This window comes from Camponotus floridanus, unplaced genomic scaffold (genome assembly GCF_003227725.1).
Source record: "Camponotus floridanus strain SB8 unplaced genomic scaffold, Cflo_v7.5 scaffold60, whole genome shotgun sequence".
Taxonomy (NCBI): Eukaryota; Metazoa; Arthropoda; class Insecta; order Hymenoptera; family Formicidae; genus Camponotus; species Camponotus floridanus.
In genome coordinates, this window is record NW_020229770.1 from 314,524 (window position 1) to 328,020 (window position 13,497).

General features: G+C 43.3%; 1 protein-coding gene across 8 annotated transcripts in view; it reads right to left on the reverse strand.

The window, feature by feature from the left end:
- Positions 1 to 301: 301 nt before the first annotated feature.
- Positions 302 to 13,497, reverse strand: part of LOC105248902 (gamma-aminobutyric acid receptor subunit beta) — a 70,593-nt gene continuing 57,397 nt past the window's right edge. For 2 of the 8 annotated variants that reach the window (XM_011253966.3, XM_011253964.3), the window contains exons 6-10: positions 7,705 to 7,842; positions 6,177 to 6,461; positions 5,357 to 5,505; positions 3,501 to 3,657; positions 302 to 2,940 (exon numbers count right to left, since the gene is read on the reverse strand). In XM_011253966.3, coding sequence (XP_011252268.2) covers positions 2,795 to 2,940; positions 3,501 to 3,657; positions 5,357 to 5,505; positions 6,177 to 6,461; positions 7,705 to 7,842 — 875 coding nt within the window. In that variant the 3' untranslated portion in view covers positions 302 to 2,794. Of the gene's footprint in view, positions 2,941 to 3,500; positions 3,661 to 5,356; positions 5,506 to 6,176; positions 6,462 to 7,704; positions 7,843 to 8,988; positions 9,127 to 13,497 lie in introns of all 8 variants that reach the window. The other 6 variants (XM_011253965.3, XM_011253963.3, XM_025413138.1 and 3 more) reach the window with 3 other exon arrangements.

Consider the following 13,497-nt stretch of genomic DNA (forward strand, 5'->3'; position numbering starts at 1 on the left):
TGTACCACAAGTTTTTTTTCCGCGCGCTTTTCCTAAATCACAAATATTGAAGGTTTAGCTAAAAGAAAATATCGAACAATTGTTGTTTATATTACAGATGTTTGAACTTAACGAATTAAATTTTTAAAAAGTGAGGATTAAACTTGTATAAATATAATGATAAAATAATATAATAATAAAATTTTAATATGAATTAATTTTAATAAAATAGTAAAATTTAATATTTAATTAATTTTTAATCAAGATCAATAAAGTTTTAATTAAAAATTTAATTATCAAAATATATATATAATTTTCTCATTTAAATTAAAAAAATGGCATCCACTCTAGCCATTGTCATTAAGAAAAAATTGATTAAATTTAAACGAAAATACTAGATTATCAGGATAATCTGTATATCAGGTAAAAGAGAAAAGCTTTAAGAGTATATGTTTTTGGAAGCTTCTTGCAAGTGACCCATGAACTATAAATAAGTGGGATTTCAGAAAGCGCGAGCATGGAAGAAAAAAAGTAAAATATCATGCAATCAATATTAATTAAAATTAATAAGAATATTTGCTTGCATAATAAAATACTTTTGGACAAGAAGATCGTTATACGCTCGGAGTTAAAAGCAATTTATGTAGATAAAAGCGAAATTGTGTCTCGCGGTTTTCGTTTTCTGTGAATGTCATAGAGGAAAAGTTGACAGAATTAGTTGCGATTTAAATCGATAGAATTCAATGACTATGTTTTACTATCGTAAGCGATAAAGACACATAATTCAAATATAAAACTCGATAGAAATATTTGAAGAATTCTAAAGTAACACACACAAGATAATCGCGATTATACAAAATTTATTCTCATTATTTCCTTGTCTTTCAATCTAATCAAATGAGACGTCCATTAATTTTAATTGATTATAAATAACGTGTATATATATTCGCGTTAATTTTATATATATGTTTATTATTTCTTTGCAGAAATTCTTTTCAGGTAAAAGTAGATTTCGTGCAACGAGAGTCGAGAGAGAGAGAGTTGTATTCTGCCTTGGTTCGCTAACTGTCTTGATTTTCTCGACTCGATTGGAATGTTTTTACGTCCGATCTATAATCGTCATACCTATGTAAACAGTCGCGACTACGTAGTACGAGCTAAGAGTACTCCCGATTGAGCCGCGTGCACACGCACGTACACGCGTACATGGAAAGACGGCCCTGAGGACGAGTGACGAGAGTTACGCGATTTCACGTAGCGACGACGCGCGCAAGTCGTACATGCGGAGAAAAATACAAAAAGTCGCGCCGTTAAAAATCGTAAAAAAGTTCTACGAAATGAAAGGAGAGACTTGGCTTTAACTTGGCCATAATCCAAATAAATACGGATGCTGAGAAGAAGCCGCCATCGCAAAATCGAAGCCGCTTTCGTCGCGGGCGTCCCATTCGTCGCTCAGTTCTCTCGTTTTACCTCTCTGTCTTGTTTTTTATTTTATTTCTTTTTTGCTAGATCTCGCTTATCGATCGTCTGCACGCGTCCTGCGTACGCACGTGTGCACGCATGTATCTAATATGCATGCACGCGCGTATCTAACGCGGCCGCGTACGCGCGCATATATATATGTCAATATACATATACTTATACTGTACTTACTTAAGTAATAAGTCGCACCAGTCTCCAATAGTACATCGTTTATCTTCATTCGGAATATGAACTTTTCTGTCCGTCGTTTCTTCGTTCTGCGCGCGCTTTCACGCACACATTTACGCTCGTGTTCATTCTTTCCTGTTTTCTCTCTCTCTCTCTCTCTCTTTCGTTCGTGCTCTCTCTCTCTCTCTCTCTCTCTCTCTCTCGCTCGCTCGCATGCACGCACACACATGCCATCGCGCGATTTCCGCTACGTTTCCTCCGTCCGCGTACGAGCGCTGCTGACAGAGCGACGATTCATCCTCGACCTCGACGAACGTCGATAATCCTATATTTTTCCGTCCCCTCGAGCCGCTCTCGATTGAACTGTCGCTTCAAACCGACGAGTCTCGGTGTTGTCCTTAGCGTTAGTTAACGTTACTATGTAATGGTGGCTAAATTGACAAGTGTTTATATCGAAGGTATTTTCTCCGTTTAAGAACTAGGAATACCTAGAGATACCTGGCAATGTTTTATGGTATGTATGCTCGTAGATTCGCCTTCGAAATTTGAGCTTCTGCTTGCCCGTTTCGCTTGCGCCGCGACATATATCCCTACATATCGCGCGATACGTCTATATATATGTATATATGTATATCGAGTCTTTAACGAAGACACCTCGTGGAGAGCGACGTTAGCCGAGGCTTACGCGAGCTCGATCGTTGATTGACGAACGAGAGCATCTGCCCGGAGAAAGCGCGGTAGCCACGATGTCGCGCGATAGTTGGAACGCGCGTTTGGCAAGGCCACGTCTCTTTCGAAAGGACGCGGCGGACCCTACGAAAGCGTTCGCTTTTATACTTTCCAGTGATCGCGAGCAAGTGGTCTTACTCCGAATCTAACGCGACCGCGTGACTGCCTGTATTCGTCCGCTATTCCTCCGTGAAGAAGTAGTTGCAGCGCTCTCGAGATGGACACAAGCGCTCTCCTGCCGTTTCGCTTGTCGTTCGCTCTTACTCCTCTCGCCTCCGAGTCGCGCCTCGATTCATCTTCCTCGAATCGTTTTCGCTTTTCCCTCGCGAACCGGCTCTCGTCTCGTTCTTTTACGTGTAAAATGTTCGATTCCGCCCCTGCACTTTTCGTCTCCTCTCTTCTCCTCTCTTGATTCGAAGCGCCGCGACGTCGTCGTTTACTTGGCCTCCTCGAGCAGCACGAGATCGTCCGCAACTACGTCGCTGATGTGGAGATAAATGATCCAGTACATCAGATTGAAGCAGACGAAGCATACTGGGAACACGATGCGGGAATACTTGTCGATGTCCGACGGCGTGATGCCTGTTTAAGGAACGTCAAAACGATCTTAGAACGATCATGGCGCGCAGAATCGTGGGGAAAACAATTGCATATTTCAGTGAGCTTCCGATTTCGCGCGGTGCCGTTTCTCTCGAGAGAGTACAAGAAATAAGCATCTAAATATAAGTGCATCGTAATGTTTGAAAATAAATCGTATATATATATATAAATTTCTCAATGCAAGAAGCTTTTCATAGCATCGGTGACAAGCGATTTCGGACGGTGATTGAAGCGTAGAAAGATATATATTTGTACAACGGTCGCAGGCGCGTGGCATCATCGACTACGTGAATAATTGCGTAATCTTGGCAAAGTTCAAAATACTCGACATCCATATTGACAAGGCCTTATCGGACCCGGCGATGATGCCACGCCAGAGGCATTTACAAGCTCGCTGACGGTTAAGCCGTACAGTGACGTTTATTATATGCCCCCGTTTACAGAAGCTCGTTGAAATAGACAGCCTGCCAAGCTAAGAACCGAATATTCTGTTTGATAGCTTGCCAGGCGAAGGGTTAAATAGTGTGATAAAATGTGCGTACATGGTCTACTCATACCGTAGAGCTTGGTGATGTCCTTGCCAGGATGAATAATATGTTGCGGTGCGCCCGCCGTTTCCTCATCGGCGCGACCGTTTATGGTGTTTTCAAGTGTCCCACCTTTGCTGTGTGCCTTTGGGTCGTGCACCTTGAACCGCACCTCCTGGACAACATGGGACCACTTACAAGAGACACGGCAGTTCGCCGTGGGGTGCTCCTCACCCGAGGTTTACCCCCCCCCTTACTTTGTCGGATTGGCATGCGACACCGAGGGCCGGGCATTGTGTATTTTTATCGTTCAATAGCGGTGATGTCTGATTTTACGTGGTTATCGGGGCGATCGGTATTCGAGAGACTCACCTGCCTTTAGATCGCTGTTGCGCGACCCGTATCTGTTAGTTTATTCGGCTAAACTCGGAGTGTAAAATAAGGGAAAGTCTCTCGTAAAAAGACCGCGGTTTATAGAAACGCGCGGTGCGACTGCTCGTGCTCAAGCAAAAGAGATTTGTGAAGGTTTCATTAAAAGCTTGTGTAGATGGTGCTACTTATATAAATACTATTGGAATGAGATGCAGAATGGGAAATAGATCTCCATTTGACGCGAAAATTATTAACGCGCGAGATTATTATTAGAACTTAATATTTTCGTTCCTTTCAGTTAATATTATTGACTGCATACGTAGACGTTCTACATGTTGTAGGATGATGTAAAATTGTGGGATAATTTCAACAGTTTTTTATTACTTTTATTATGAAAGGGAGATGCGTTTCTCTGAAAAAATAAAATTAATGAAATTATCAAAAATATTAAATCTATTAATATTTTCCCAATATTTCCAAGGGGATAACTATTAGCTGTAAAAGTTTTGAAAGAAATATGTAATTATTAAGAATATTATATATATATATAACTTATATATACAGTTGCATTATTGTTGAAAATTTATCATCATGAATAATCATGAATAATTAACTGTCTAGTAATAATTAATATCTTATTTTGCCGATGCTTTATGAGGATTCTTTGTCGCCCATTTTGTTCGCCCCTGTCTATTTATTTCTCTCGTCTTCCCTCTCTGTCGTCTCCCTCACAATGTACTCTTTCTCTTTCTCTTTCTTTCGGTCTTTTAATATTTTTTTATTTTTCCAGTCTACACAATACCCAAGATTAAAAGAAAATTTATAGTGCGTCGTATCCGTGGTACGAAACACGCTGTCCGGCGTGTTGCGCGGCCGAATGGGAATTCATCTCGCAGAACCTTTTAGCTTTTGACCTTTCACGAGTCGAGCCTGCTGTGTTTTTTGGGGGGAAAGAGTGCATATTTAAATCGCGCGATGAGTATGTGCTGAACCGGAAGGGAGGATAATGCTCGGCTCCGTCCTGTTGAGCCTGCCCTTGTGACGAGGATAAGAACTCGAGTAACTCTAATGTCCGTTTCCTGTCAATGATTATTAAAGATATTGAATTTTCATGACAACTGCCATAATTCAATACCACGCGCTACCTTGTTTATATATGCGTGTGTGTGCTTAAAATTGATTTCGAGCGATGGTACTTTCTTCGTTGTGCTGATGTAGACGAAATAAACATATCGATGTTATTTATCTAATATTAGTACCATACTACTGAATGAAATATATATTATGATTATGTTATGATAAATATAATTGTGCCACGATCGACGTCTGGATGCGTCGACAGAGCCGATCGCCTATGCGCTGAAAGAAAGCGTGTTAACTCGTCCAGAGGAGCATTAGTACATCCGGATCTCCTGGTAAAATTTCGCGGTGACGAAACGACATTCCGCATGGAAGAAAAGAAATTCGGGCACGACGGCGCTTTGGCCGACGTTACTCACAGTTTGCTTAGGCGCGTGATCGCCGTGATCGCCGGGCACGCGCGGCGGTCCTGGATTCTCACTCGCGGCCTTCATGCTCTCGGCTATCTTTTGAAAGCGATTCTTCCGCATCTGAATCCTCTTGGCCATGTAGCCCACCGTGGCGTATTCTGCGAAGAAGAAGAATCCACGGGAATGAAAACACGTAACCATTCAATGCCACGACACGTCTGCCACTGTAAGACCCGGGCGGGAAGCCCGGTTTTCACGGGCCCCACTTCCATCCGTCGAGAATCTCACTCATGCTTGCGCTCCCGGTACTTGTGTAGAGCTCACGTGCAGATGAAAGAAAGCCATTTCCCTAGAAACCCTGCCATGCAGAGCACCGCGATGGCGAAGTACCTTGGTGTCGTACGTAATGGGGTACTCGCGATCGCAGTTATGAAAACGCAACAATGTGTGTATGTAATGTGTATGTGTACAAGGCGCGCAACAATGTGTGTTAGCTGGTCGATTGGATAAAACCGCGGGACTTTTACCGCATTGACTTTTCATGCTTTTGCGAACGCATTGCGAAAAACGATTTTCGAGGCGCCGTGCTATCGCGCTAACGATAGTCGAAACAACGGGCTCTCTCTCATCGTCAAGATAACGATTTCGAGGAAAATGGGTCCCTTGCATTTGTCACGTGAGCCCTGCACAAGTATCCGTCTACGATACTCTACGAGCTCGCTACTGGAACGGCACGGCTCCGAGCTATACGGAGTATATGAGAGGACGCAGGATGGAAAGCTTAATGGCAGCGACGTAAAGGCACGGAAGAGTACACGATCGCACTCACCGAGCAACGAGGCAAAGACCATGACGAAGCAGGTGCCCAGATAGACGTCGATGGACTTGACGTAGGAGATCTTTGGTAGCGCCGCGTTCGTCGAGGACATTAGGGTCGTCATAGTGAGCACAGTGGTTACTCCGAGGGCCACCCGAGCGGGGGTCGCGTTTCGGTTTAGCCAAAAGCTCACCCACGATATTATGACAATCAGCCCCGAGGGTATGTAGATCTGGATCAGGTAGTAGCCCATCGACCGTACGAACTGGATCTCGCAGGCCAGCCGCGAGTAATTCCCTACGATTAAAAGATCGAAGGTCAGGACAGGGAGACGGAGAGGCGCTATTTAATGTCTCTTTATCTCCCGTGCTCACTGTCCTTCCTCCTCACTATTCGTTTATCTCTCTCTCTCTTTCTCGCCTTCTCGTCCCTTGCATCTCTCTCTTTCTCTCTTTCTCTCTCCTTCTTCCATCTCTCGTACTTTCCTCGACTTTCCTCTCTTCGATCTCTCTTCGTTCCGTTGCCGGCCTCTGCCAGGAAAAACAGTTTTATCGCTCGCGAGTAGTTCTCTCCGTTTCTTGCGTCGGCCGGAAGTATGGCGCGCCAGAGCTGGCTGGATGTTAAGTGAAATTCTCGTCGTTGATGCGCGGCTCTTTGTGCTGCGTACAAATGCCTGCCAATGTAGAGGTGTACGTACATACACGTTGCCGTATCAAGTGCTGGCGGCGTGTATCGTGCGCCGTTCGAAAGATTCGAGATGCGATTGCGAAAGGGAAAAGATGAAGAATCGATAACGACGAAGATGGAAAATTGAGTTGTTTCGCAATTCCTATCCTATAACGGCTCCTTTCCGTTTTAGCGAATTGGCGGCGATTCATTTCTTGCGCGCCACTATCGGAAAACATGGAACGAGGAGAAAGAAAGACGTGACATCTGCCTTCCGTGCCGTTGGCCATGATTGCGCATCGTCTAATCGCCGCCTACGGCGTGCTCGGTGGGTGGTACGAAGCATCCAAGGATGGAAGATCGAGGCAAAGTTTTGCGACTACGTAAGAGCGTTTTCGACTAGAATGCACGTCGCATCATTGAATATCGCAATTACTTGCGCCACGAGAGAAGATTACGCAGAGATTGACGATAATACGTATATGCGAAGACAATTGCGTTTATCCAGAATTTCAACCGAGCGAGGGAATGCGGAACGATGATTTCTGGATGAGAAGAAGTCTTTGCGGCTGAACCGCGACTGAGATTTTCGAATTTGAGCCGGCGCGGCGAACCAAAATGCCAGCCAGCTCCGCTATTCGACGAGATTATTGCGACGCGTGAGATCGCGAGAAAGAGAGAGATCGATCGATCGATCGACGGCTTTATGTAAGTAAGGTACACAGGATTACGACGGTTTTTCTTACGAGCGGCAATTGCGCCTGCGGACATCGGATAGCGCTCACGTGTCTCTCCACCTTACCCATGCCGTTAAAAGCGAGGGTTGAACAATTATTTGTTGGTGGTGGGGGGTGGGGTTGTGTTCATACGTTACCGGTGGTAAGACTAATCTCCATGGCACGTTGACGATGACCAAGGACCTTGAATTGAGGCAGGGAGACCTCGTTGCTGACCCCGACGCTGTTCGGGCCCTCGTTCCACTTGTAGCGGATGTCCCTCATCGTGTATCCGACTGAAAAAATAGAGAGACCCCCCGCGGTTGGTACGTACCTTCGCGGAAGCCCTCAAACGCATTTCAGCTCCGAGGGGGCCTCCACTTACCTCGCACCCCCATCAAACCTCACGAGTCCGCTCTCTTTCACTTTCTCCCTTTTCTCCCTGTTCACAATTTTTGTTCCTTTTCTCTTTCTTTCTATCTATCTGTCCCTCTCAGTTTATCTTACTCTCTGTCCTCCTTCGTAAGAAGTGCTCTCACGATGAGAGCTATCGAGAGCCCAGATTAAACTAACTTTTAAAGGAGCGTGTAAACGGAATATCTGACGTGTAATGGGAAATTGTGGACGATCCTCCCGATCGTTAAACGATCGGGAAACGAAAGGCGCGTATTATCCGTATTTGTGAGTCCGTCGTGTCGATTATTGTTTTGATGTTGTAAATGGTGAATGTTAGGCCAAAAAGAGATGGACGTAATACTATCTCATTAGCGACTTTTATAAACTATAATATCTATTATAAGAATATATGGAAATTTATTTTATTTAATCCGCGCATGGAAGGAGATCTAAGTTTGAAGCTTTCGGATCGTTTACTTTTTTACAGATTCGTACATGTAATAAAAGTAAAAATAGTACAATGTCCATCTACATGCGTGAAGAGGAGATCACGTCTGGGGCACGATGGATACGCGTAATTCACCTAGTCTTTGGTAGTGTAGGGAAAAACCGATGAGTCGATCAGTCGATCGGTCGACATGAATGACCGTAAAACTACAATAGTCCATTGAGACTATAAGCTTGTTCTTATATAATTAGCCGTTTTCGCGAAAGGATGCCAGCGATCGGTGCACATCGGTGCGGGTAAAAATAGGACACATTATATATATGTATCGCATATATATATATATATATATATATATATATATATATAATATGCATCGTGGAAATTTTGCGTAAATCTCGCATAAATATGGTGTATATATTTATACAAGTTCCTAGGATAAGAAGCTCGTTATCTCGCATATTATTATCCGCGAAGATTATTTATGATAATTATGATAATTGTGTGATCGAGGGCACATTCTCTGATATATATACATACATATATTATATTGACGCGAACTTGTGGACCAAGGAAGAACGAATAAGAGGGGAATATCTACCTGTAGATAGGTGTATGGTTGTCTGTCGTTGCCTGTGACCGAGCACGCGAAACTGCGGTAGTTCCACTTCGTTCGAGATGCCGACCGACTGTAGGCCGGCGTTCCATTTGTACCGAATATCGCGCATTGTGTATCCAACTGCAGGGAGAACAAGAACACAAATATCTTCGCTCTAACATACAGTAATTAGACACTGAGGTAGTGTTCGGTTCGGGACAGGAGGGCGGGTACCTCGGGGAGTAACAGTAATTAGAAGCAAAGTTATCACGAGCAACCTAAAGCGGTTCCCGTTGTTGCGTCACGATCCAATTCTATCGAGAAATGGCATAAATTTCTCACCGCGCGGAATCGATTTAAGATGCCGCTGTATCATAGACGTCATCAAATTAGGCATTGTAATTTCAATTTAAAAAAACATACTTCCTTGTACGTTTTTCCGCGGTATAAAAAGAGCACTCTGAAATTTTCTCGCAAAGTATGCAGTATCATAAGCATTAAAAAGAAAAGCAGTCGTAAATGCTGAGTTTTAGTTTCGTATAGAAAAATTTTATGTCACAAAGCTGCGTAAGGGTTTACGGCAGAAATAGAGCAACGTCATTCCGCGAGGAACTGATACTTTATCTTTAAATCTCTACATAAAAAAATATTCAAGTGCAATTATCTTTATATTAAGATTTATATTTGATATTTTCTATTCGCGAATGCCTTCTTCGACGTGTCTATGATGTCTTCGAAACCGAGCTTGTGCGCTTACGACGGCCGAGAACACGCGAAAATTGATAGTGATCGATGCCTTATTCCGCATCAGAAAGTGAAAATTCAATCTACCAATTCATGGCTCCTCTTTTTGCACCTTTCAACGAATAATCTTCGATCGATTACTCTTTGATTTATCGACATGACTCGCGCTTAGAGATAACTTCGCCGTCTAATTCCCTTCGCGTGGCCTCCAGCGCGTACATACCGCACCGAGAAACATTCCTCCGTAACTGAATCTTAGGTGATTACGATCATTACACCGCATTCCAGACACCAAAGTGGCATTCCGTCGCGGTGGCGGCCACATTGCGCGAGCATCGGCCAAACGTGGATTAAGCGGTACGCCTCCGAATATGCCAGATTAATTGCTTTTGTTTTTGGAATCCGATTTTGGATGCCGCCGCGTTTTATCCCGGTTCGATTATACGTCACGACACAGCTGTACGCGACCTCGCGCAAAACCACGAATTCGGTAATGACATTACGATTCGCGACGGGCTGCTCCGGCACTGCCGGTGAACGGTTGAAATAGCAGGTTTTACTCACTCGCGACACTCGCGCGAAAAATTTACGCTTATCATACTAATGAGAGGATAGTAATGCTTGACGTTTCGTATTATCTGAGATATATTCTGCGTATTTCGGAACGTGTTTCCCCCTCTCCCCTTTTTTTTAATTGTATGTTTCCGACTGCTACGCTCATTATATTTGCAAATGAGCCTGCGCTTAAACAAAAATTATGGAACAGGAATATCACGCCCACCAGCAGTAATGAGCCCGCCTCGAAGAAAAGATTAGCAAAAATATTAACCGCGCCCGTTTGTCGGTTCGTTATTTCTGCCGATGATCGTCGCATAATTAAGTGCAACGTAGATATAAATTGGTACTCTTATAAAGTTTTAATAAAGAAATTCTGGATTGGGGGCAACATTAAGCATTACGAGAGGTAAGAGGGTCGGAACAGAACGGAAGAAGGAGGCGGGCTGTAGCAGTGGCTGCTTGAATACTGCAGGAAGGGAGGACTGCGGCAACATTAGCAAAATACCGAGGACTATGGTACTGGCAGAGCAAGTTTAGGTTTAAGAAGACGAAAAGTGGAAAGTGTATAAGTAGATATGGAGAAGCAAAGAGAGAGAGAGAGAGAGAGAGAGAGAGAGAGAGAGAGAGAGAGAGAGAGAGAGACAAAGAAAAAGAAAGAGTTTCGTGCATGGCATGCTACGGTGACACACACAGGCTCGAGGGATTAGGTAGATTTACATATATGTGCTACATGCTTTACGCTGCGCATTTCATCTCCTCTATTGCATGCTCTGTGCTCCATGCTCCATTCTCTGTGAGAAACGCGAATTTCCATGCGGGCTTAACAGTCTCCTTCCGTGAAAATTCAAATATTATCCTACGTCAAACGTATGATATTATCGCGGTCTTCTCGAGAATCAGGATTGAATTAATTGAACTCATTGAATGTACATGTCGCGTTCTTATGATTCTTTTATTTTTGTGTTGTGTATGCAGACACATATTTATGTAAAAACAGATTTGTTTTAAAAAAATGCGACTTTTTTTCGTTAAACGATCAACATTGACGCAAAAGATTTAGATTTCAGACTATTATTATGAAAAATTGGAATTTTAGAATTAACACAATCAATATTGATGCAAAATAATATTGGATTATTCTTATAAAATATTATTGTTATTATAAAATAGATGATATTATTATTACAAAATAGAAATTAAAAGCAAAATAGAGACACATACATGTAAAACATGTTATCTTTATTATATATTAACGAATAATATTCATGCGAGTTATCATTAAATATCATTGTATCAATTTACTTATCTGGTTCGTTCTCATGGTATCCTACTTATCTCATTTTTGATAAATCTTATTTTCTGCAGCAGACCGAAAAATAAATAATATCCATGCCGACGCATGCGGTTCCCGAGAGAATTATGTTAGATTAGCTTAACATCTATTTTGCTCTACCATACGTACAAAGGGGTTGCTCGAGGGGAGATAAGGAAGGAAGGAAGAATCGTATACCGGAACAAGAGAATCGCAGAGATTAGAATCAGATCGCAAGCAGATTCATAGGCATACCGATAACGTGACCACGGCGTGGTACGCCATGGGTAATGTTGCAGTCGTTTCGTTCTTACATGCGCTGGGCTAGATGCACAATGCGTTTTAATTCGGTCGGACCATTGTTGACACGCCGTTTCTGGGTTTAGCCTCCTTCGGGGCTGGCCGTCGTCGGCCCTTACTACGTCCCCGGACACGAGGCTCAGTGCTATATGTCGGAGGCCCTCCAAGGTCGAGGGAGAGGAGAGTCGGTAAGTGATGATTAAGTGATGGCCGGTGGTCGGTGGTAGTGGTGAGTGGCATAGTGAAACAGTGTTTAAGTAGCACACTTTCGTCGCGTTCTTCTGATTCCGGGACCGACTTTCGGCAGCAGCGCACGCTGAGAGCTCTCGTTTTGTATATTGTATATTTACAATTGTATGCGTATGCCTCGTGTCGTATCTAGTTTACCGTGATCCTTCTCTCCGAACACGTACGTGTCTCTTTCGGAAAAAGTCATCTCGTCGATCTCGTGAAGAAATTTTACTCTCTCGTAGATATATTAGTGCTCGTGTACGTGGACTAGATACCTTCACTTGGCATTTTCTATCACCGCCAATCGGAAAAAAATCCTCGCTCGATTCGTACTTGATGGACGATTGCGAATCATTCATTTTGATGCTTTCGATTAAATGCGCGAGGAATATAATCGGCGAGGAATTTTTCGCTCGGCGACGACAGTGTAGCAAAGGGGGATGTACTCAGTCGTGTGTACTCAGTTTAGTATTCGTGCAAGCGCACGGTCATTAGGTCGTATTCATTGTCGAATGACCGCGCGATCATCGAGAAATCTCACGCGAAAATTGAGCTAGGACCGACGTGACGACTCACAGTCAGCGGTAACTTGGTAAAAAAAAAGTGGAGACCCTTCTCGGAGAATGTTCGTAAATACGTTCGCATACGGTCTTTGCGTAGGATGTGACAAAGCGTGTCCTGTAAACGTATTGGTCGTTGGATCGCTTCTTTCTTTGTTTTTATAGTTGAAGCTGCCTCAGGAAAGTAATTCGAACTTTGTCGCTCTTTTACCGTGAAAATCGCAGTCGTTTCGTGTCGACGAGCGATGAATAAAATGATGCGCGATCGAAATCGTTCGCTACGATCCGTGATTACTGCAAACTGCACGTTTATTTTCATCCCCCGAAATGAATTTAGCGAAGCCGTAAGATGAGCTGAACGACCGTTCGCGCATAAAAGATTTTATTTTATCGCGCACACAGAATACACTGTTAAATACGTTTTTGTATGTTTTTTACGCAATCAAAAGATTGTGAGAAACTGCGGTTGTTTGCAAAAATACTCACGAACCAGCACCATTCTCGCCATTGCAGTAATACAAAATCGATGCGGAGAAGGGTAATAATATCGCGCTTAATGGCTAAGTTAAGAGCGAAACGACGTTCGTGATCCGACACTTCAATCCAGCGAAACTAATCAAGAAACTCTCCAGAGTTCTACAAATTTGGCGCATCCCCGCTTCTCCTTTTATAGATCCCATCAACCGCGATACGTTTCAGGCAGAATTCGAGCGCAAAAACGTCCATCGAATCTACGATTATAAATAGAAATGCAGAGTTTTTGGGACAATCGCGGGTTAAACCAGAATAGGAGATCACGATTATTTT